We start from the raw sequence: 24,616 nt of genomic DNA on the forward strand, positions 1-24,616 counted from the left end.
GAAAAAATAGAAAATTCTGTAGATGCAAAACCCAACTAGAAAGTGGGGAGACTATCCTGATCTGATTAATGCCATACCTAAGCTTACATTCTAATTAAGCAGCTAATACACATTTGTCAACCACTGCAAATGCAAAGAAAACGTGGAGGGTCCAGTAGTAAGCCAACACAACTTGTCTAACAGAGGAGGTAACGGGTGGAAGTGGCAAGTAGGAGTCTGCCCAGCCACAGGCACTGCAGTTGGAGGGACCAGTTGCTGTCTTGAAGGGAGACCTCAGTGTCTAGAGGCAGAGAAAGGAAAGGCAAGTAGGCAGACAAAGAGCACTGAAGGAAAGCATCTTCTGCTGTCTTCCCTGGGAAGCAAAAGGACCATCCACACACTTTTGGGACACCCTCAACTGAGTATCCCCCTACCAGACTGTGGGTAAACCCAAAGGCCCAAGTACTAAGTGTATACCTCCCCCTGACCCTTGCCACGACCTTTTATTTTTTTCCCTCCGTGTGTACCACTCCCAATCTTAGCTGGCAAGAGAAACCCAAAACTTGTGCTATAGCACCATCTTCTGGAAAACAAAAGGAAGGCTCCTAACTACCAACCCGTTGAACTATTGAAATCAAAGTAAACAAAACGTTGCTTAAACAAGAAAGGTGTTCACCACTTCAAATTCAGAGACAGAGGCACTTCTCATCAAACACAATGAAAAATCACAGTCGTATGGTATCACAAAAAGAAAATGACAATTTTCTAGCAATGTAACCCCAAAATGCATGGAATACTGAAACCTAACTGATAAAGTATTTAAAACAGCCATTATAAAGAAATTAAAGAAGCTATAAGAAAACTCAGAAAGGCAATACAATGATATCAGGAATAAAATTAACAAACAGTTTCTTTACCAAAGAAACTGAAATTCTAAAAAAGAACCAAGCAGAAATTCTAGAACTGAAGAACTTAAATGAAATGAAGAATGCATTAGAATGAATTGGAAATAGAGCAGATCATATGGAAGAGAGAATTAGCAAGCTTGAGGATAGAAATACAGAAATGACTCAGGTGGAAGAGGAAAGAGAACTAAGATTTTTAAAAAGTGAACCCTATAATAACTATCTGACTCCATTAGAAAAGCCAACATAAGAATAATGGGTATACCAGAACGAGAAGAGAGGGAAAAGGAAACAGAGAGAATATTTAAAGAAATAATAGCTGAGAACTTCCCAAACCTGAGGAAGCAACTTGATATATAAGTTCATAAAGCTAATAGAACATCTTTTTATCTCAACACAAGAAGACCTCCTCCAAGAAACATTTTATTAAAACCATCAAAAGTCAATGATTCAAAAAAGAATTTCAGACACAATCAAGAAAAAAGTAACATACAAAGATACCCCCATTAAGCTATCACCAGATTTCTCAGCAGAAACTCTATAGGCCAAGAGCCACTGTAATGACATATTCAAAATATTGAAGATAAAAACTGCGAGCCAAAAATATTCTATCCAGTAGTTATCCTTCAGATATAAGGAAGGAAGTTTTTCCCAGACAAGAAAAGCTGAGGGAGTTTACCACCTCTAGACCCGCCTTACAAGAAATGTTGAAAGGAGATCTTCAAGCTGAAACAAAAAGACAGAAGTATGAAAAACTCTGATTAAGGTGATAAACAGAATATTGTAACTTTTTAAAAATAGTATATTAAAGCTCTTAACTATTGCATATATGTTAAAAGAAAGGAACATTAAAAATAACTTTAGCTATAATAACTTGGTAATGAAATCACAGCATAAAAAGAGATAATTTGTGAGATCAAAAATATAAAAAGGGAAGAGAAAAAAAGTAACTTTTATATGTGAATAAAGATAAACTGCTATCAGCAGAAAAAAAGGACTATTTTTTTAAGTAGGCTCCACGCCCAACATGGAGCCCAATGCAGGTCCTGAACTCAGAACCCCAAAATCAAGACTTGAGCTGAGAGCAAGAGTCAGTTGCCTAACTGACTAAGCCACACAGGTGCCTTGAAAAAGGACATTTTATCTGGGATGTTTTATGTAAAGCTCATGGTAACCACGAAGCAAAACTCTATAGCAGAGACATGAAACAAAACAACAAAAAAGCGGGGGGCGGGGGGATACTGAGCAAATCACCATGGAAATCTGCCAATGTATAAAGGTAGACAGAGAAGGAAAAAGAAACAATGGAGAAACAAAATAACCAGAAGGCAAAAGACAAAATGACAGTAGTAAATCTTTCCATATCAATAATCACCCTAAATGTAAGTAGATTGAACTCAGCAATCCAACTATAAGCTGACTGCAAGAGACTTATTTCAACTCTAAAGACACCCATAGGCTCAGGGGGAAAGGATGGTAGATGATATCCCAAGCAAAAGGAAACCGAACAAAGACTGATACTTATATCAGTCAAATATACTTGAAGCCAAAAAGGGTAACAGGAAACAAAAAAGATCATTATATAATGATAAAGGGGTCAATACATTAAGAAGCTATATCATAAACATATACACTCCCAAAACCCAAGCACCAAAATATATTAAGGAATTAATAACAAACCTTAGGAATGAAACAGACAACAATACAATAATTGTAGGGGACCTCAATAACCCACTATCAGCAACGGATGGATAAGCCAGACCAAAAAAAAAAAAAAAAAAAAATCAACAATAAAATGTTGGAATGAATCATACTTTAGGACAAATAAACTTAAGAGACATCTATAGAACATTCCATCCAACAGCAGCAGAATACACATTCTTCTCAAGTGGACACGAAACATTCTCCAGGATAAATCAGTTGGGCCACAAAACAAATCTTAGCAAATTTAAGAATTTTGAAGTCATACCATCTTCTCTGACTACAATGGTATGAAACTAGATGTCAACAATAAGAGGAAAGTGAAAAGACCTACAAATATATGAAAACCAAACAACACACTTCTAAACAGCCATTGGGTCCAAGAGTAAATCAAAAGAAAAAGAAAATAACTTGTCTCAAAATAAATGAAAACACAACATATCAAATACTGCAAAAACAGTTCTGAAAGGAAAGTTTATAGTAAAAAATGCATATACTAAGAAATTAGAAGGATCTCAAATATATGACCTAACTTTATACCTCAAGAAAGTAGACAAAAATGGGATGCCTGGGTGGCTCAGTCGGTCAAGCGTCTGCCTTCACCTCAGGTCATGATCCCAGGGTCCTGGGATCGAGTCCCGCATCGGGCTCCCTGCTCTGCAGGGAGCCTGCTTCTCCCTCTGCCTCTGCCTCTCTCTCTGTCTCTCATAAATAAATAAAATCTTAAAAAAAAAAAAAAGAAAGTAGACAAAAAGAACAAAGTAAGCCCAAAATTAGCAGAGGAAAGGAAATAATAAGGATCAGTGCAGAAATAAATGGAGAACAAAAACAAAACAAAACAAAACAAAAAACCCCAAACAGTAGAAAACATCAATAAAGCTAAGGGCTGGTTCTTAAAAAAGATTGACAAAATTAACAAGCCTTATCTAGACTAACTTAAAAGGGGGGGAGGGAGAAAAGACTCAAATAAATAAAATTAGAAATGAAAGAGAAGACATTACAACTACTGACATTACAGAAATACATGGAATCATAAGAGACTACATCAAGAACAATCACATGCCAACAAATTATACAACCTAGAAGAAATGGGTACATTTCTAGAAACAACCTACGAAGGCTGAATCAGGAAGAATTAGAAAATCTGAATAGACCAATAACAAGTAAAGACATTATTTGAGCAATTAAAAAAATTCCCAACACAGAAAATTCCAAGACCAGATGGCTTCACTAAAGAATTCTACCAAACACTTAAAGAAGAATACCAATCCTCCTCAAACTCTTTCAATATATCAAGGAGAAGGAAACACTTCAAAATTTATTCTTTGAGGCCAGTACTACTTTGATTATCAAAAGCAGATATTGATACCCCAAGAAAGGAAAACTATAGACCAATATCCATGATAAATATAGATGCAGGAATTCTCAAAAATATATTAGCAAACCAAATTCAAGAACACATTAAAAGGATTATATACCATAACCAAATGAGATTTATCCCTGGGAAACAGGGATTATTCAACAGATGCAAATCAATAAATTCATCACATAAAAAAATGAAAGATAAAAATCACACAAATGTGTGTATTGAAGCTAGACCCCTGTTGTATAAGCATAAAGACACTGCAGTGAAAGTGACAGCTAAAGCTATGGTCCCATCAATGACATCTAAACTTGCAGTTCAGACCAAGGCTCCAGTGAAAAGGCAGGAAAGAATAGGAAAAAAAAAAAAAAAAGGAAACAGTAGAAGACAGATGAGGACTGATTTATCTCTCAGGCAAGACTGCAGATAAACTGAGTCATGTATTGGAAATGGATGTGGGATGTGTGAAGCATGTTTCTGTCACTGGCAGTTGGACTTCAATTCTAATACCAATTCAATCTCTAGAATTCTTTAAATGATTGATCTGAGCTGATGATCTAGTTTTTTAATAATCAAATCACAAAGGCTCAAAAATCAGGAGCTCATCTCTGAAGACCCATTCATGCTCTCTCTCTCTCTTCAGCTGAAAATTATTATCAGCCATGCTATCAAGATTCCAAACTTTACTCTTCCATAATGCATCTTGACAGCATGCCCTCAAAACGCATGTACGATACAGAACCATCCTGAACTGTGTTTTCATTCTAAAACTAGAAACAAGAAGGGAAACAAAACATAACCAAAAAGGAAATCATGAAACTGTAAGCTCTCTTTGAAAAGTTGCTAACAGCAATTCATAGCTTAATAATATATACGTGCACAAAAATATAAATCTTCCATTTATTACTGATCCTAATTTTCCTAAGAATTAAATATTATATTCTGAAGATAAAACATTTTAGAAAATCTACTAAATTATAGAACAAAGGGGAAAAGGAACTAACATATGCAAGCTCTTTATCTACAGTTTTTCCTTCTATCTTCAGGACAAACTTGAGAGGATGTACAGCTTTTACATTTTCAAAGATTAGAAGCCTGAGGCTCAGAGAAGTTAAATTACTTAATCTAAATCAATCAGAAAGAAACTACAAATAAACGTATTTGATATTTTGTGAAGGAGACACAGATTTCTTTTTTCCCTTCGTGAAACAGAACTAGAAAGTTTTAAGACATTTAAGAATTCTTTGCAGCTCTCCTTTTTTTTTTTAACTTTTAATCCCTTCTTCTCTCTCCCTCTCTTCATATATATGCACTCTACATTAAGGAGGAGGCACTTTCTAGTTAAGTCAGTATGATTTTCACTAAAGCCAATGGAGGGGAAAAAAAAAATCATACTGACTTACTGAAAGTGCCTCCACCTTGACATAGGTTTTCTAATATTAACTAGAGAGATGCAGAACCCAGAAAAAAAAGTCCCCTAATCAAAATCAAGTTCTGAAAATCAAGAGACAGAAATTGAAAAAAATAAAAGTAAAAATCTTTTTCTTATGAAGTTTTTTTAACAAAGTGCTCAAGGCTTTGCCGTCAGGTGAATTTCACCTGAGGGGAAAGAAAGCATCACAGTAGACGCAGAAGTCAGAATGCACTTAAGTTCAAACTCCCACACTTAACGACTGTGAGTCCTTGGGCAAATTACTTAACCTCTCAGATTCCACATCTACAAAATGGAGATTTTTATAGAGCTATAAAATCTATAAAATGGACAAAATAATCATCTACATCTACATCTAAGGGTCGTACATCTAAGTGCTTAGCACAATGCCTTGTTTATAAAAGGTACTCACATGGGGTGGCAAACAGAATTGTTCAACTTTGACACCAGAGATTCATCTTAATTGCCTGGCAACTTGCTGCTTAGAACTAAGGGTCCTAAGAGTTCCTTCATTTGGTGGAGTTTTTCCCACACCCAACTTCACAAGGAGCCCAGTGGCTATCTTTTACAACCATTAAGAAAACTTCCCAAGGGCTCCAGGTTCTGGACAGCTGGCATTTCTAGCATCACCTATCCAGCTGGTGCCTCATCTCAGATGGCTTGCCAACCGAACCCAAAGTGTGTATTTCTTCCTTGAGAAGGTATCTCTCACGCTTCCATTATAAGAAGGCACAGTAGCACTCAGGCAGGGTCTCTTCCCTCAAAACACAAACCGGGTGAATGTCCAATTACTTCTCTAACTCCAGCACCCTCTGCACAGGATAATGAGAAAGAACCATGTGCCTCACCACTGACCACTGATCTTTCCAATAAAGCCTGTTCTTACTGGACATTGTGGTATTTACCTTTCCCTACCTTGTTGCCATTCAGTAAATGTTAGCTACTCCTCGTTCTATTATTTTGGAGTTTGCTCCACTTATAAAGGAAGCTTCAGAGAAGATGCAGTAGCCTTGGGTATGACTGCTTATGACGTCAGCCATGTAAAATTTCCTGCATAAGTGACAACAGATATTCTCAGCCCATTCTTGCTAGTTTCACCTCATATCTCTTCCGTGTGCTGGTCTCGTGAAGTCTTCTAACATAAAACTTGTGAGCAAACTAAGCACAGTCATAGATAAAGTTTTAAGTTAGAATTTTCCAAGTCTTCACATATGTGCAAAAAATTAGTTGTTTGTAAGTTTATAGGGATTCAAGGCATAAGGTTAGAAAATACACTTAGAAACTTCAGAAACAAAACAGATGTGGGAACTGGTTTTTGAAAATTTGGTCTTCAGAGTTCTCAATTCTCAGCCTTAAGGTAAATTTGTGATATTTTTACACACAAAGAGAGAAAAGGAAAATACTACGCTTTGAAGTAGAAGTATTATATGCCTAGTTCTTTGGCTGCAGTTTTATGATACAGTAAAGAACCATAATGATTTTTTTATTTTTAAAAAAATGCTAAGGGGCAAAAAGAGCATGCATCCAACAGCATGTCCCACTAACTTAAGGCAAAACCAAAAAACAAAAAATAAAAATAAAAACAATATACAGAAGCAAAATAATAAATTTTCTTTTGAAAATTTTCATAAAAGAAAGAAGTCAAATCTGCAAATCATTCAGAGTAAAATATATGTTTATAAACATATATATGTGTTTATATATGTATATAATGTTTATAAACATACAAAACACAGAATTCCTGCTTTCAAAGAATTTTATAGGCTAAAAGCACAAGTGAAGAAAAATATTTTTGGAAAAAATTATAGGTCATGAGATGTAGTAGATGCTTCAACAGTAAGGAAGCTCCCATTTTCTCCTTGTAATAGTAAATTTTCAGATTTTCACACTGAAGTAAGTATGCTTTAGTGCTCCAAGTTAATGAAGAAACATATTCTCTTCAATTTCCTGTCCTCCTACCCAACTTCTGTAGGTGTCCTTAAATGTTGGCCTTCTTGCTGTCTTTCACATTGCTACTGGTGGAAAGCACAAAATGGACATTTCTAGGAATACCTGATGAAGAACTGGTGATATGACCCTGCACCCAAAGACCTTTAAGATGTGAAAAAGAGTGGAGTACCCAGCGGGCTTGAATTATGTCTTTGTGCTTTAGCTACAAAACTTCAACATGCTCAGATGTTCATTAACTGTGCTAATTCCAGTTTGTGGACCTGGAAGTGGGAGGAGGTGGAGAAGCAACAGAAGGAGCTAGCTGTGAGACTGCTGAATAGATGCAGAATCAAGCAAATGGAAGAAATAATATTTCCCACACTTCATGGTTAGTGAGCCAGAGACATTTCATCAATGCGGAGCTTAAACTGAAGTTTGCTTCTAAAAAGCAGAGATTTCATTCACATAACCCTCCTGGACGGTAGAGACTGTTCAGCCAGGCCTGATATGTCTTCAGGCCGCTGAGCTGTAGCCCTACTCCACTCACCTCTGCTGTCCCCAGAGATGAGTCTATCCCTAAAGGAAGTGGGCAACATGCACAACTCCAGGGGGCACCGTTCACACACACTACAGCGTGAATGGTGCAATGTGAAAGCTGCTCCCCTGAGCTGTGCCACATGAGGTGCTCCTGCCAGAGGGATGCTGAGGCTGCTGGGGCTCTCTTGGTCAGGACAGAGACACTAGTTAAATTGCTAGAGCCTGTAATGAGCTGTGAAAAATGGATAAGGAGATCACATTTTTTCAAAGATTAATGATGAATGATTGTCATTTATGTAATGAACTGTAGACTCTGATGAGAAATTTAATTTACTAATCCTTCAAAACCTATAGGACTCTCTGAGTCATAACCCCACCCCACTACTCTTTTGTCTCATTTCCCTCTGACTTTGCATATTCTCTTCCCCTATCCCCAACCCTTGCCCACATCCCTCCATTTGTACCTTTCAATAGTATATGTCTTCTCAGTATGTCTCTTTCTTCTTTCCTTCTGCTAGTAACATTTATTTCTCTGTTCTGCTATTTTTTAGAAGATTTTATGTATTCATTTATTTGAGAGAGAGCAAGAGAGCAAGCAGGAGGGAGAGGGAGAGAGAATCTGAAGCAGACTCCACACTGAGCACAGAGCTGGACAGGGGGCTCAGTCCCACAGCCAGGAGATCATGACCTGAGCCGAAACCAAGAGTCGGACCAACTGAGCCACCCAGGCGCCCCCCTGTTCTGCTATTCTAAGCACTGCCAATATGTCTCCTCTTCTCTGTCTCTGCTTTTCCTTTCTGTGTCCCAGCAAGCACCATTCATCTCCATCTGCCCTTTTTACTGTCTATTGACCCTTTCCCCTGCTATTTCCTTCATCTCCTCTTGTCAATATCAAGTTTCTTCTGTTTTTCTAGTTTTCTGTCTTTTCCTTCAACTGAACATAATGAGAAGCCAAAGTACACTTGTCCAGTGTTCTCTCTGTGGTCCCAGATTGATTTTCTTCCATGTTTTTTGTCCTTGAGAATATACAGAATACATTTGGGGATTCTACAGTAAATCTCAATACCCTTGATATTTAAAGCCAGCATTTTCATTATACGTTGATATATTGCAACCTTACAAATATTTATAATACATGCTGAAGAATATTTTTATAATATTTATTTCTTCCAACAAGACTACTGAAGTCCAGGCTGTGTGATCCTTCAATTCAAATGTACATATCTTCCTCACTGACTTTAGAATTCTTGAAAAAATGCTCAAAACTATGTCAGAACACTGCTCAAGCATTTGTCTATTTTTCTGTGGACTTTTTGTGTACACAAAAGCCAAGCCTACCTACTGGCCTCATTCCACACAATTATTATACCACCAATAGCATCTGCCTTTGGGCAACAACAGTTTTATAATTTTGGAACACAAATAATGATTTAGACAATGCTGAGTTAGAATCTAAAAGCTGGTTCAGTAGAAAAATAATATAAAATGAATAAAACATTAAATTAATTAAGAAGAATAAAAGGGACAAAATTCAAATACACAAAATGAGAATTGGTTGAGGAAGAAAATAACCACAGAATCAGAAGAATCAATTGTGACCAAATAAACTCTGAAAAGGGGATAAAATAAGTAGTATTCAAAGGAAGCATAATCTGCTAAAACTGACTAAAGAAAAAAGAGAAAGATGAAAAGAGACTGATATTCAGGATGGATACTCCAGATACTTTTATGGCATGGACCTCAAACTGTAAGAACTGAATTTATTGCACCTGTGCATTCTGGCTGAATAGCCTTGCCAATAGCCATACAAAAATAGATAAATTTGACAAAGAGCTACCCTTAGGAGAGGCATAAGGTACTGATGGTTTAAAAGGGAATTCTATCAAACCTTAAAAGAGTAGGTAATTCCAAATTACTGAAATTCTTTTAAAACATAGAAAATAAATAAGAACTTAGTATTTAATAAATAACATTTTAAATCAGAATAAATGTTGAAAGGAGATAGGCGACTCAATAAATATTGTTGGGACAACTGAGTAGCCATTTGGATTGACAACTCACTATACACACACACACACACACACACACACACACACATTTCCAATGGACCAATGACTAAAACATTCAAAATAAATCTTTAAAAGTACCAGAAAACAATATGACAACATTTTAATCACAAAATGAAAAGAGTTTTCCTAAATAGATATGTAATGAAAAATTGATAAATTATATATTACTTAGAAAAATGACTAAGGCAAAAAATACTCTAAGAAAAATTTAAAGACAAATAAAAAGTGGAAGGGAATATAAACATTTGTAGCTCTTACCATAGACAAAGGGACACATCAATTAATAGGTAAATAGTTCTTGCAAAGCTAAGTGAAAACGATATAAACTCAATGGAAAAAAATGGGCAAAAGAAATAGTTAATTCCCATATAAAGGAAAAACAAAAGGCTCTTAACATATGAAAGTTATTCTAACCACTCACCTTAAGAAAACTATACTTAAAAACATGTTTCACTTTTCAGATTATCAAAACCCAAAAGTTTGTCAACACTCTCTATTGGAAAGAATAAAGAGAAAGAAGTACTCTCAGATATTGCTGGTGGAGATATAAATTTGCACAATTCCTCTGAAAGCTAATCTGGAAATATCTACCAAAATTACAAAGGCAAAAACACTCTGACTCAGAAATCACACTTCCGAGAATTTATCCTCCAGGCATTCTTCCTCATGTATAAAAAGACCTATGTGGAAGGTTAAATTTTGTGGTAGTATATAGTAGCAGACAATCTAAAACAACCCAGATGCCAAACAATAGGAAACTGATTAAATAAACGGAGCTACATTCATACTAAGGAAACCATTGTAACATATTAAAAATATAATAATAATGAGAAAATTCTCTATGTACTGGCATGAAAAAAATATCTAAGAAATGAAGTTAAATAAAAAAAAGTTAGATGCGAAATGATATATTAGTATGCTAACTTTAATGTAAAAATGGAGAGACCATTTAAAATATAATTTATTTTGTTTACATTTTATAGATCCTGGAAGGATACATAGGCAATTAATGACAGGGAGAGATGGGGGTAGACTAGGCAAATGAAGGTCAGTAGTGGGAGGGGAGCTTTCACCATATTAAAACACTAATTTATATTATATAATATTATCTATTTTAAACATGAGGAAATAGTTGCTAAGAAGAGAGTACTTGCTTATGATAGAATACCTAGAAGTTGTTGGAGCCAAAATTTGAATTGAAAAAGAGAAAATGAGTCAAATAATGTGGCACATGATTACATATAATTTATATGACTTTGAAATGCAGTGTATTAGAATAACAGAACTATTTTGAATAGTGCTTCACTATACCTTATAGTAACATGTAGAACTCTTTTCTTCATGTAATCCTTTTTGTTCAGATATTTCACTGGATCCTGTTTTTTCAATGGTTCTTTCAAAGGAAGAACATGGGCTTCAATGGAGGGGAAGAACAGTTTGGAAAGAGCATTGGCAATTCTCCATCCTATATATTTAGAGAAAGTTTCATCCCCTACATTTGATGAGACTTTTGTACTATAATTAGTGAAGGGATCAGTTGGGTCATTTAACTCAGCCTGTTGAAAGAAAAGAAAAAGGAATCAATTGAAATAAAATTAAATGAGAGGGAATATGATATATTTTCAAATAAAAGACAAATGTATGTTCATTTTCTTTGACTAATGTTGCATTCTTCTTATTAAATAAAAATAACCTTTATAAGAAAAAAAGCAGATTCCCAGATTTTTAAAATTATGTTATTAATGAAATAAAAAATTAAGTATGAACAAACCAGTTTTTAAATTTCAAAAATTTAATAATATAATTTCCTTTCTTTTTAAAGATTTATTTATTTATTTGAGAGAGAGAGAGAGAGAACACAAGTGGGAGGGGGAGAGGGAGAAAGAATCCCAAGCAGCACAGAGCCCACCATAGGGCTTGATCTCATGACCCCTGAGATCACGACCTAAGCCGAAACCAAGAGGCAGACACTTAACCAAGTGCACACTCAGGTGCCCCTTAATGATATAATCTCTATTTTAAATTTGTATGGTTCCCATACATGAATTTCATATTTATAATATTTATTAAGAAATTAAGCAATCAGTTGAAGGAATGTACATGTTTTATTAAATCAGAATTTCATTTCTCTGTACATAATCTAAACTTTCTTTGAAACCAACAAAAAATCTAAACTTTCTTTGAACAAAATTTGTGTTAAGTAAAAAATGAAAAGGGCTTTGTATTTAGCTCACACTGAAGATGTTCTAGGATTTATTTAAATTAAATTTAATATTTTCTAATCTTTTGAAAAAAAATTTAATATTTTCTAACAAAAAATTCCACAATATTTAAGCAATTTTTAGTCAGGAAAGAGCTATTTTCTGAAATTTCCTATTTATGTTCAATAATGTCCATGACTGATTTTTAATTAAACCTCCTTTTGAAATGGCGAGAGGCATATTTTCTCTGGCTAGAACTGGTAATGATAAATGCAGATGTAAGTTTCAAAATCTCATGTGTCACATTTTTTTTTAATGTTCACAACATGTTCCTGTTAGGAATTCTTTCGTCAATAAATTGGATGCTGCCTCCTTGCATTAAAATTTTTACATTTTTTATTCAATATTACCCATCTTCAGGCAGTTTATTATCTGTCACTCAGGATTCATTTTATATGCCTATTGATCGTATGGTAGAAAATTAAGGAATAGAAAATGTTTTTCTGCATATGAACATCCAACTTAAACTCTTTAAGATGTCAAGATCAGGTTTGGCTCAATCAAATTACTGTTTGAAGATCGACTATTGCATTTATACAAAATTATAGTGGGAAAAAATGAGAGCATGATAAAAGCTGAAAAGCATAAAGGGTTAAAGCAATGAAGAAAATAGCAAAAGGCAGTTAAGTAAATAGGGATTACTGTGAAAGCTCTGGAGGATGGGAAAGAGTAAAACGTAAAACCATGTATGTTTAAAGTATATAGTATAAACAAACAATTATGTCTATACTATTCCCAGTTGTTGCATATCTTGATTATTAACTAGGTTGAAATCATACAAAGAGCATTCCTTTTGAAGTAAGAAATTAAACTGTGTCTAGGACACTTCGTATTTGTTGTGACTGAGGAAATTAATGTCTCAAAGCCTGCAGGTTCATCTGCTAAAAGGTAATTACAGTACGTATATTTTTCTAGCCATTTATTTTTATTTACAGTTTGTGTTCAATACAAATCAATTCCATAGCCTGAGAAGTTACTATGAATAAAGGCATAAATACACAAATACAATATATAATCCAAAATAGGTGCACAACATTCACATATGAAACAAAATGTAAGGTTCAATCACACACTCAGTAGCTTGAGATCTGTTGGATATGGTTGTTCCAGGGTAGATTTCTAAAGATAAAAAAAAAAAATGACCTTAGTTATCAAGACATCTGTGGGGATATTAGATAGTGGAACATGTAAGCATCAGTGTGTGACCATGTGAACAAAAGATTTTAAGGAGTATCTATTTTTAAAAAGTTTTCTGTGCAAGGCAGCTGTGAAAGATTTACTTTCCAGAATTCAGCACACTTTAGGCTTAGGACCAGGTTTTAACTATCTAAAAATATTGACTGATAACAGAAAGCATTCCAAATGAGGCTATTCTGATTCATAGAGTTTCTTCAAAAAGTATTTACAGAAAGAGTTCAAAAATTCTGAATTTAAGTTTCCACTCTTCACTTCCCATACTTGATTTAGAGTTTAATTCACATATTTGCCTTTTTAATTTCAAGATGTGTCAACTTTACCTTCAAAACAGATTTTTTAAATTGTAAAAAGTATTCAACATATGCAGAAATAAAAAGTATTTTGAAATTAGTTGAGGTCAATGCACTTTTTGGAATCATTTTAGCTAAATGAATCTGGCACTTCTGTTGAATAGGAATAGGTGATAGGTATATAAGCAAACTCATTATGCTTTGATTTGGGGTAGACTCAGTCCATCACTGCCCCGGCCCCGGTACATGTCAATTACTATATAAAAAGTCAAATGCGATGTCAAATCCAAAGCCTCAAAAGAAAGAGTTCACGTCTCAAGAAACAGTGCTAGTTAACAATATCTAGAGCACACTGGCCTTAAATTAGGACAGCTGAAACATTAAGGAATTACAGTAACACCTGGAAGTAACTTCTAATGTATATATAGAATCCTAGCTTTTTGTGTTACCTATCTTATGGCATTAATGAACCAAGTGAAAACTGAATCTCTTTTCCATATCTCACCCTTTGTCTCTAGATGAAATAAAATCTATTATCATTTTTAAGGTAGGGTTTTATGTGTCCTGTACTTCTTAAACCACATTTAAGAAAATTCATCTCTTCACTAATTTGGGATGTTGTTTCCCTTCATCCTGTACTTGAAACTCCAGCAGATTTAATATTGGGATTCATTATCTAGTCAAACCCTTCACATGCTCTCCAAACCATTTAATTTTAGGATCCTCAACATTTTCTGTGTCAATAAAATAAGGTATGGAATTAACAGATTCAATGAAGACCTGTTTCTTCCTTGTCACAATGGATATCTACACACCATCAGGATCGGATTTAGAAAATGGGGAAGTACAGGAGACCCCGCCTCCTTATCCATGGTGATGTGTTCCAAGATCCTCAGTGGTTGCCTGAAACCATGATAACACTGAACCCTATATATGCTTTTCCTTATACAGACATATGATAGGGTTTAATTGTATAAATTAGGCACAGTAAGAGGTTAACAACCATAATAAAATAGAACAATTATAACAATAGTCTGTAATAAAAGGTAAGTGAATGTGGTCTCTGTCTCTCAAAATATTGTCCTCTACTCAACCTTCTTGCGATGATGTGAGATGTTAAAACGCCTATGTGATAAGATGGAGGTGAATGATGCAGGCGTTGTGAGGTAGCATTAAGCTAACTATTGACCTTCTGATGATTGGTCATCAGCTTCATCTGCTTCTGGACCATGGGTGACCACGGATAACTAAAACCTCTGAAAGCGAAACTGCTGATAAGGGAGGACTACTGTACAGATGTTTCTTGGCTTGAGTTTCATAAGAGTAGAGATACAGAACAGAGAATGAGATCATGAAGAGACTAGCTGTTGACTGCAGAGCATCACCACTTTGTCTTGGTGGTGGAATTAGCTAGATTTGGGGCAGCTGAGGTATTCTGGGAGTAATTACTCGAAAGCATTACAACAGTTACTTGATTTGAATAAATCTGCATGGGTAGGAGCATCACCACCAACAGCAGCCCCTGTCTGACTCTGGCCACCAAAGCGTTGCCCAGGTTCCCCTCCTACCCGCACCACATGCTGCATACCTCATCAGATACCAGGTGCATGGAGAACCTCCAGCTGGGGTGGGCGCAGGCAAGGTGGTTTACCAATACAGTTTATTCTGCTTACCTTCCCTGGCTCAATTTTTTTTCATAAGAAAAGGTACTTCAAAATCAATAATATGTAATATTATACAAATATATTACTATGAGCTCTTCCATTACAAGAATAATGGATGAGGGGCACCTGGGTGGCTCAGTCAGTTAAACGTCTGCCTTCAGCTCAGGTCATGATCTCAGAGTCCCAGGATAAAGCCCCTGCTCCCTGCTCAGCAGGGAGTCTGCTTCTCCCTCTCCCCCTGCCCTCCCCTCACGCCCATCCCCCGCTATTGCTTGCGGTCTCTCACTCAAATAAATTAAAATCTTTTAAAAAAAAAGCAATGGATCAATAAATGTGTGAGTAAATGAATGAACCAACAAAAATAATTTTCGGTAAATTTCTGGTAAAATATATTGTTTCCAGACATAACATTACCCTGCATTACAGAATATTGATGCTGTTTTTATCATGACTCATTTGGTTACCCCTTGCTTTCTTCCTTCCCAGACCAGATAAGTTGTAGATCCAGATGCCAGTTCTTTCAAGAAGCAAAATGAAGGCATTTCTACATCTCTCATCATGGTTCACTGATCAAAAGCCCATGTAAATTTCTCTTCCCCGTTGATGTTCAAGGCATTTGACAAACGGAAGTATAGTCTCAAATATCAGTCAAATGCATATTTACCTTATCTAGAAAAGATTTTGTTTCTTTGCTTTCCTGGAGGAAGTACCAGCAAAATATGGGTTTTGCAATTAGATCTGAAATCAGTTCTGGCTTTTCCATTTATTAGTTGAGGATGCAAACTTTGAGAAATGTTACCTCGCTAGACCTGTGTTTTGTGTTTAGTTTAGTTCTGTCATGTTTTTCATTTGTGATATGGAGATAATAACAACCACTCTCAGAGTTTCGTAAGGGTCAACTTAGCAGGCAATGAGAAGTTCAACAAGTATCCATCCATTTCTGTCAGGAATTCCCTAAGACAGAGCAGCTCACCCCAGAGAAGACCTGAACAACCTCTGCCAAGGTGAAAACAATTATGTTATATTGTCACTTTTACATTAACAAATCTGTGAAATAGAATCATGATTATTCTACCATAGTCATTTCTTTTTTAAAGAGTCTTCCTTCTCTTAAAGGAAGGAAGACTAATTATTATTATTCTAATGTTATTCTACTTATTCTAATGTTATAATCCAGAGACTTAAGTGCCAACTACACATAAATATATATCTATACTTCTTGGAAGTAGACTAACACAAAATATTAATGAGCATTCCTTACAACAGATACCAAAATCATGAATTTACTACAACTTGGCCTACTAATAAACATTACCTCAAACTCCATTTTTAAACATTATTTATACATAATTTACATTTTTATCCTATATCCCTACTTTTTAGCAATGCCCAGGTAGGCTTTAAAATTCAAAAATTTCCTTACTGCATTATTGAAACTTGAAATTTTTTACTAAGAAATGAATGGCAATTTCTGAATATTTATATTAATTTTACTAATCTAATATTGAAGTTGGAAAGGTGGGGTTAAAAAATATTTCTCTACACACATATTCTAGCCATGGGTAGGGGCAGATGCCCACCCTTTTGTCTTTGTATTGGGCACAATGGTGGTAAAAAAGAAAAACAGCATTCATGTAGGTTAGCAAGCAGATGGATAATCAGCACAAAGAGAAATTCTCCAAGGAATTATGATGTAGTAGCAATGCTAAATAAATAAATAAGAGTCTCTCCAGAGTTTTTAATTTCCTGTCAATACTTAAGGATATGTAGCAAATACATCAACACGTAAGCTAGCTCACACTCTGTTTGACATGAGAGAATAAAAAAGAAATAAGATGGTAGCCATCGCGGCAGAGTTTACAGCAAATTCTGTTTCTCTCATCTCGCTCTGTTGTGTCTCCACTTCTCCTTAAGTAATCCTAGAGCTGGGAATATTTAACTTGTTTGCAGGAAAAAAAATGACAATTTCATTCTTTAAATTTCAAAATTTATATAGAAGTGAGTCATTGGTAGTCCCAAAAGATTATTTCCTACAGGAGTTACAAAATCTCACAAGGGAGGACAGCATGAGAAACTCCTATTAAAATGTGGTCCTTAGGTCATCATTATCCGTCATTACCTGGGAGCATGTTATAAATGCAAGATTTCAGGTCCTAGTCCTGAATGTCTTAAAATCTAAGAAGAACAGATGTAGTAGATTAAGAAAGGGACTAAGATGGGAATATCCATCTTTCCAGTTGTGTGATCTTGCACAAGTTATTTAACCTCTCTGAGAGTGTTTCCTTATTCCTAAAATGGGATGATAATACTCCCCTTTATCATGTTATTATAAAGGTTAAACACAAAAATTGACTACATTTTCCAGCACAGTGTCTGATATACAAAAATTCTTCAATAAATATTACTGCCTTGTTTATATTTAATTTTGGAGAGAGGACACAGCAGAGTGGAAATAGCAGAGCTCTTGAGTTAAGCTCACTCATCAATGCATCCACCACCAGCCTATATTAATTGTGTTTAGACTCGGACACTCCCATCTGTGTGGGTGATGGTGGTTCTGGGAGAGTTATGGGGTATCGGTAAGTTAATATATGTAAGACACTTAGGACAGTGCCTGGCTAACTGTAAGTCCTACAAATAGTTTTGTTCTCTTGACAGTATATCCTGTTACATTAGAATTCTGCTGGTGTATAAAGAGACTGTACTCTTCCAAAAATACATCTGCCTTTTCACACTCAGAGTTTCCATTTATGTCAAAAGAGGAGCCATATATGGAGGAGGAGAGAGGTAGGTACTGAGAAAATAGAGACTAATAGTGTTGTTTATTCTATTTTGCTGCTTTATAGAGGACATTAGGAGTATAAGAATATCATTAAGAATAAAAATAAATTTTAGTTTAAAGATCTCACCATGAAACATTAACCAAAAAGTGTGTTACCTGATGAGTCAGAGGTACTCTGAATAAAGTCACATATTCATTTTAGCTGTACATATTTCCTTTTGATATTTTAGGTCATATACCAGATGGAAGAAAACATTTGTACATGATGACCTTTCCTAGATATGCCAACATATGCTGCTGAATTGCCTATACAGAAGAGCCTTGCTCATTGCAAGTCTCCCTGGAAGTATTTCAAACAAAGCACATCAATTAACATTTGTTTATTATGCCACTATGAGTATATGACAGTTTTTTATTTCTTTCCCAAATACTCAGGCAACAGTTGGGTTTATATTGAACTTGTCAATGAAGGGTTCATGTTTAAGGATCTATTTAGAATTGTTTTTCATTTCAAATATGCTATTAAATATTTCACCTCTCCTGTAACCTCCATTAAGCAGCAAATTTCATGAACAGAGATAACAAGAATTATAGATGATAGGATGCTATTATGGATTAAAAAAGCATGCAAGACATGAGAGTACATAATATAGTTAGTAAAATGTTTACTAGTGATGCAGATAAATTGAGGTATTAAGTATAAAATTTTATTCATTAAATTCAATAGTTTATCATAGGAATTGCACATTTATTCTTAAAGTATAAAAAGAGAAATTTCTACTTAATTCCATAAACATGGAGGTATATTCAATCCATCAGAAACAAATCCTTCCCACTCTAATGTACAATAGTTTATCATTAAGGCTTTGTTTCACTCTGTGTAGGTAATATAATGATGACTTTACATGAGGAAAGCTTCTGGCAACAAGGTGTTAGGAGGGAAAGAATAAACAAAGGTTGTCCTATAAGCATATTCATTTGCATTATCTGAAATAAAAGTAGAATACATATTTTATTTTAGATAGAAGCATCTGAGACACAAATCTTCATAGGTTTTTTTTAGATGTTCTGTATTCTCATTGAGCAGTGAGGGAGCACCTAAAGACTGATGGAGTTTTTACTCCTTGTAGAAGAAAGCTGCTGCCCATTTTACACCAGAGAACTTGTTGCCTAAAGAAGTATCACAGGCTAGTAATGTAAGTGGTTCAGTGGAATCTGGGAATTAGTAAGCAATTAAGGAAAATTAAAAAATGTTTAGGAATAAATAACCTTTGTAGTTTTATTACTGTATATAAGTGTTGCCAATGTAGTGTCAAAAAAGAAAAGGAAACCTTGATTTTACCATGCACATGTTCTGTAAAATTAAACACACTTCAAAGATAAGTTATATAGAAAGTGTTCAGACTATTCCAGACACGAAAGCACGATTTTAACAAAATCAAAATATTTGCTGTAACACATTACACCTATAGACCAAATGTGCTCCTTCTTTTGAAATCATTTTGCTTTTGTCTTACTCAGATATCTGAAGTTTAGTTGTTTAACTTATTCTACAGGTTAACTCCTGATTAACTCCCTTAAAAAGGCAGCTAATTTTAAAATCTGAAATAAATATGAATATTATTTTCCTCAGAGAAATTAAGCATGAAAGGGAATGAATATCAGCTGTGGAATTTAGGAAAGAAGATCACATAGGAGTAACACAAAAACGGAGCAAGAAACCACGGAGAGAAAAACTGAGAACTGTATAGGAGCTAATCACTTTGATCATTTGAATAATTAGGTGTGGAGAACTTAAAGGAGTTAAATTAGCTATTATTCCTGAAACCTACTATAGACATGTTAATATGCCATTTAACACTAGAAAAATACCAGCTAAAAATAAACTGAAAAAAACCTTTCTGATCAAAGTCATAAAAATGATGCAAGGAACACCACTGCCTGGAAGAATAAACAGAGCAATTGATTAGACACTTAACTTTATGCCATATCTATACCAACACAGAATTCTTAGCCAATAAAACTACCCTTCAGAATTAAATTGAATAAAAACCTCTTCAAGTAAATGAAAATTGACAGAATTAGCCACCAGGAGATACTTACTAAAAGAATATGAAAGGGTTTTCTTTGAGCAGAAGAAGAAGAAGCCCATGCAGAAGGTCGGAGATTCAAGAAGGAAGAGTAAAGAAAGAAACATGCAAACATGTAGGTAAATTTGAAGAATATTAAGTGTAAAAAATATTAATAATATATTGATATCTGTAAACACATACATACGCAAACAACATCAATATTAACACACACAATTAAAATGTTCAACAGGAAGATTATGTAAGTAAATAGAAATAAGTGGAGTTAAAATATTTTTTTAAGATATTATTTATTTGTCAGAGAGAGCGCGCACGCGCGCATGCACACGCGCACAAGCTAGGAGAGGGGCAGGCAAAAGGAGAAGCAGGTTCCCCACTGAGCAAGGAGTCAGGTGCAGGACTAGATCCCAGGATCCTGGGATCATGACCTGAACCAAAGGCAGACATTTAACCAACTGAGCCACCAAGGTGTCCTGAAGTTAAAATATTTTAAGACAGTTTAAGGCCTAGGAAAATATTCAATTTCTTTATATTTAGACTTCAATAACACAAGGATTCACTTTGTAACATCTTTGGTAACAAGTAAAAGGTGTAACCACCAGACAAATAAAGAGGATGGGATGAAATGGTATAATAAAAAATCTTCCCAAAAAAGGCACAAAATGAGATTCAAAAAAGGAAAGGACATACAAATAGAATGGTAAATAACAACATGTAGAAATAAACACATATATTGTAATGATGTTAAATGTAAATAGAATAAGCATTGAAATTTAAAGCCCATACTCTTTAGGTTAAAAAAAAATATGGCTTCTCCAAAGAGCTAAACATATAAGGATTCAGAGAGTTTGAAATAAAAAGATGGAAATAGATATGCAAACACTAATCAAAAGACCCATCATAAAAGAAAGCTACTATGATTATACTCATAACCAAAAGGTACACTTATTATAAAGAAGAACATTTTATAATAATGAGAGCATCATCACTGAGCACAGTAGAATTGAACTAGAAATCAAAATCATAAACATAACAGCAAAACCTCCATATGTGTGGACATTAAGTCATGAACTTGAGTAAGCTGTGACTTAAAATAGAAATAATAGTAGAAATTAGAAACTTTTGAATTGAATGATAATTAAAATATTACTTACCACAACCTTCAGGATACATCTAAATTAATGTGTAGAGGGAAATTAATAGTATTAAAATCATATATTAGAAAAATGCTGCAAGTCAGTGACGAGTACAGTTAAGTAATTTTGGAAGAGGAGCAACACATTAAATGCAAGGAAATTAGCAAAAGGAACTATAAATCTAATATCGGATATTAAAGAAATTAGAGAAAACAGAATATCCGTATCAAGAGAATTAAGGTTTTTTTTTAAATTATTTTAAAGATTGATTATTTATTTTAGAGAGTGCACACATGAATGCAGGGAGGGGCAGAGGGAGAGAGAGAATCTCAAACAAACTCCATGCTGAGCGCAGAGCCTGATGAGGGCTCAATCTCACCACCCTGAGATCATGACCCAGGCCAAAATCAAGAGTCAGATACTTAACTGACTGAGCTACCCAGGTGCCCCAAAAGTTGTTTTTTAAAAGACAAAGAAGTTGATTAACTCCTTAGCATGATAGCTTAAAAAGAGAACAAAAGCAAAAATAATAAGAGTCAGGAATGAAGGAGAGACTATCATGCCAGATCCTAAAGACATTGAGATATCATAGAAAGATATTGTGAGCAACTTCATAAGATATTGCAGATGAAATTCCTAGAAAAGAAAAAAACTGATGCAAGGAAATTTAAAGTCTAGGAAGGTATACAGCGGTAAAAGAATTCCACAAAGCACCTGGGTGGCTCAGTTGGTCAAGCATCGGACTCTTGATTTCAAGGTCATGAGACTGAGCCCCACACTGGGCTCACACTGGGCGTGGAGCCTGCTTAAGATTCTTTTTCTCTCTCTCCCTCTGCCCCTCCCCTGCTGCTTGCTCTCTCTCTCTCTCTCTCTCTCTCTCAAAAAAAGTCACAATTAAAACCTTTCCATAAGTATCCATGATAAATGGATTCATTTGTCAATACTACAGAATTTTTAAGGAAGAAATTATGACCATACTACAAAATTCTTCCACAGAATAAGGAAAAAAAGATAATCACTTCCCAATTCATTCCATAAATCCAGCATAACTTTGATGCAAAACCTTATAGAAAACATTATAAGAAAAAAATATGGAACAATTGCACCCATTAACATGGATGCAAAATCTTAAGGAAAATATTATCAAAGCAAATATGACAATATTAAAAATGATATTACATCATCATCAAGTGTCTTCATTCCAGGAATACAATGATTGTTCAACATTAGAAAAAGCAAACACTGTAATATATCACAGTATCCATGGGCAAGTTACTTCACCTTTTAAAAGTTTAAATGTCCTTATTTAAAATTTCAATTTCCTCATCTATAAAATCAAGAGCATGAAAATACAAATAACATATGGTTTTCATGAGGATTAAATAATTAATGCAGGTAAAGTGCTTAGCACATGGCACATAGTACATGCTCAACAAATCTATTATTATCAGTGCCTTTTAAAAAAATGATAAAAATGAAAGAAACAATATTTATATTGAATAATTTAGCAGACTAAAATCTCACTTATGCAACTCTTTTACTATGCCAAAAAAAATATCACCCCAAAACTTAGAGGCTTAACACAACTATTTCTTTAGCCCACAGTTCCACAGGTCAACAATTTAAGGTGGACACAGCAGAATGGTTCCTCTGGTCTTAGCTGGACTCATTCATGTGTCTATAGTCAGCTGTTCAGTCAGTTAGGAACTGGTTAGTCTTGGGGTGGAGGGGCAGTGGATCAACTAGGATGACTTGTCTCTGTGCCATGTTGTCTCTCATCTTCCAACTGGGTAACTTGGGTTTGTTCCCATGACAGTTACAGTATTCAAAGAGAACAAGAAAGGGCAGGCCCCAATACATTAGCATTTTTTAAATCTCCATTTGGGAGCACCTGGGTGGCTCAGTGGGTTAAGTGTCTGACTTTGGCTCAGGTCATGCTCCCAGGGTCCTGGGATGGAGCCCTGCATCCGGCTCCCTGCTCAGCAGGGAGTATGCTTCTCCCTCTGCCTCTGCCCCTCCCCACTGGCTCATGCTCTCTCTCTCACATACACACTCTATCTGTCTAGCAAATAAATAAATAAAATCTTAAAAACAAATAAATAATAAAAAAAGTAAAATCTCCGCCTGTATAACATTGGTATTGCCTCATTGTCCAAATCAAGTGTGTGGTCAAGCCAAGAATGTGAATATAGGGAGTCTTGAATAAATTGGGGACAATTACTCTAATAATGTACCAAAAGTGCTAAGACAATAATTCTTTATTTTAAAAAGATATGAGAAAGTGTACACATGATTTTGCCCAACACAAATTACCCACCTATTTAAAATTCAGTAAGAAAAATTTTCTCCCAAAACTAATTGTTTTACCTAGCATTTCTATTTTTATGAAACCATCTCTAAGTTTCTAAGACATTAGCTTGGTAACCCAAACATAACTTTCCAAATGTAATGCCTGCTACTGCCCAATCCAAACTTTTTTCTTCAACTAGGCAAGTAAACCAATGGTTTTTTCTTACAGTGTTCTTATTTCTGCTAGGCTCACACATTTCCTTATCTAAGAGACACATTCCTTGACCCTGCTTCCTTGAGTCATTTATCATAACTCGTCATTTGTTTCTAGCTCAAGTACTACTTAAAGATGACAACAATGCATTCCTCATTAATATAAGGAAAAAGTTAGAGACCAGACATTTATCTGAACTCCCATTCTGTGCCATGAACTTTGATGGGACTAGCCGTATATATAATGTTCCATCTTCTTTTTTAAAAAAAGATTTTATTTGAGAGAGAGAGAACGTGTGCGTGCATGCACGCAAGGGGCGGGTAGACAGGGTACGGAGGATGGAGGGAGAGGGAACACCAAGTAGGGAGCCTGACTGTGCAGGGCTGCATCCCAGGACCCTGAGATCATGACCTGAGCTGAAGGCAGACACTTAACTGACTGAGCCACCCAGGCGTCCCTATTATAGTCCATCTTCGAATCTTCAGTCTCCTGAATGAAACAATAAAAATTACTCTGTAAAGGTCATTTTTTTGATTTCTTTGTGTTTTCCATAGAATTTAGCATGGCAAAATAGATTTAGGAGCCAGAATGTACATATTTATTTCATATTTTCTACTGAATTTGGTGAAAATTTTTATATAATTTCTTAGTGTATATACTTGTAGTTTCTTAATATTAAATAAGGGAATTCAAACTACATTAAGTGATATTTCAAAGGCACTGACTAGGCATTCTACCATTTATATCCATAAATCATATATTTTGTTATTTAATAATC

General features: G+C 35.0%; 1 protein-coding gene across 10 annotated transcripts in view; it reads right to left on the reverse strand.

Moving 5' to 3' along the window:
- The window catches only part of TMEM232 (transmembrane protein 232), a 250,075-nt gene that overhangs the window by 116,214 nt on the left and 109,245 nt on the right, over nucleotides 1–24,616 (reverse strand). For all 10 annotated transcript variants that reach the window (XM_073889030.1, XM_073889039.1, XM_073889019.1 and 7 more), the window contains one exon: nucleotides 11,227–11,471. In XM_073889030.1, coding sequence (XP_073745131.1) covers nucleotides 11,227–11,471 — 245 coding nt within the window. The remainder of the gene's footprint in view (nucleotides 1–11,226; nucleotides 11,472–24,616) is intronic.

This window comes from Callorhinus ursinus, unplaced genomic scaffold, assembly GCF_003265705.2.
Source record: "Callorhinus ursinus isolate GAN/ISIS: 27379988/994484 unplaced genomic scaffold, GSC_fseal_2.0 scaffold3, whole genome shotgun sequence".
In the NCBI taxonomy this organism is placed as follows: Eukaryota; Metazoa; Chordata; class Mammalia; order Carnivora; family Otariidae; genus Callorhinus; species Callorhinus ursinus.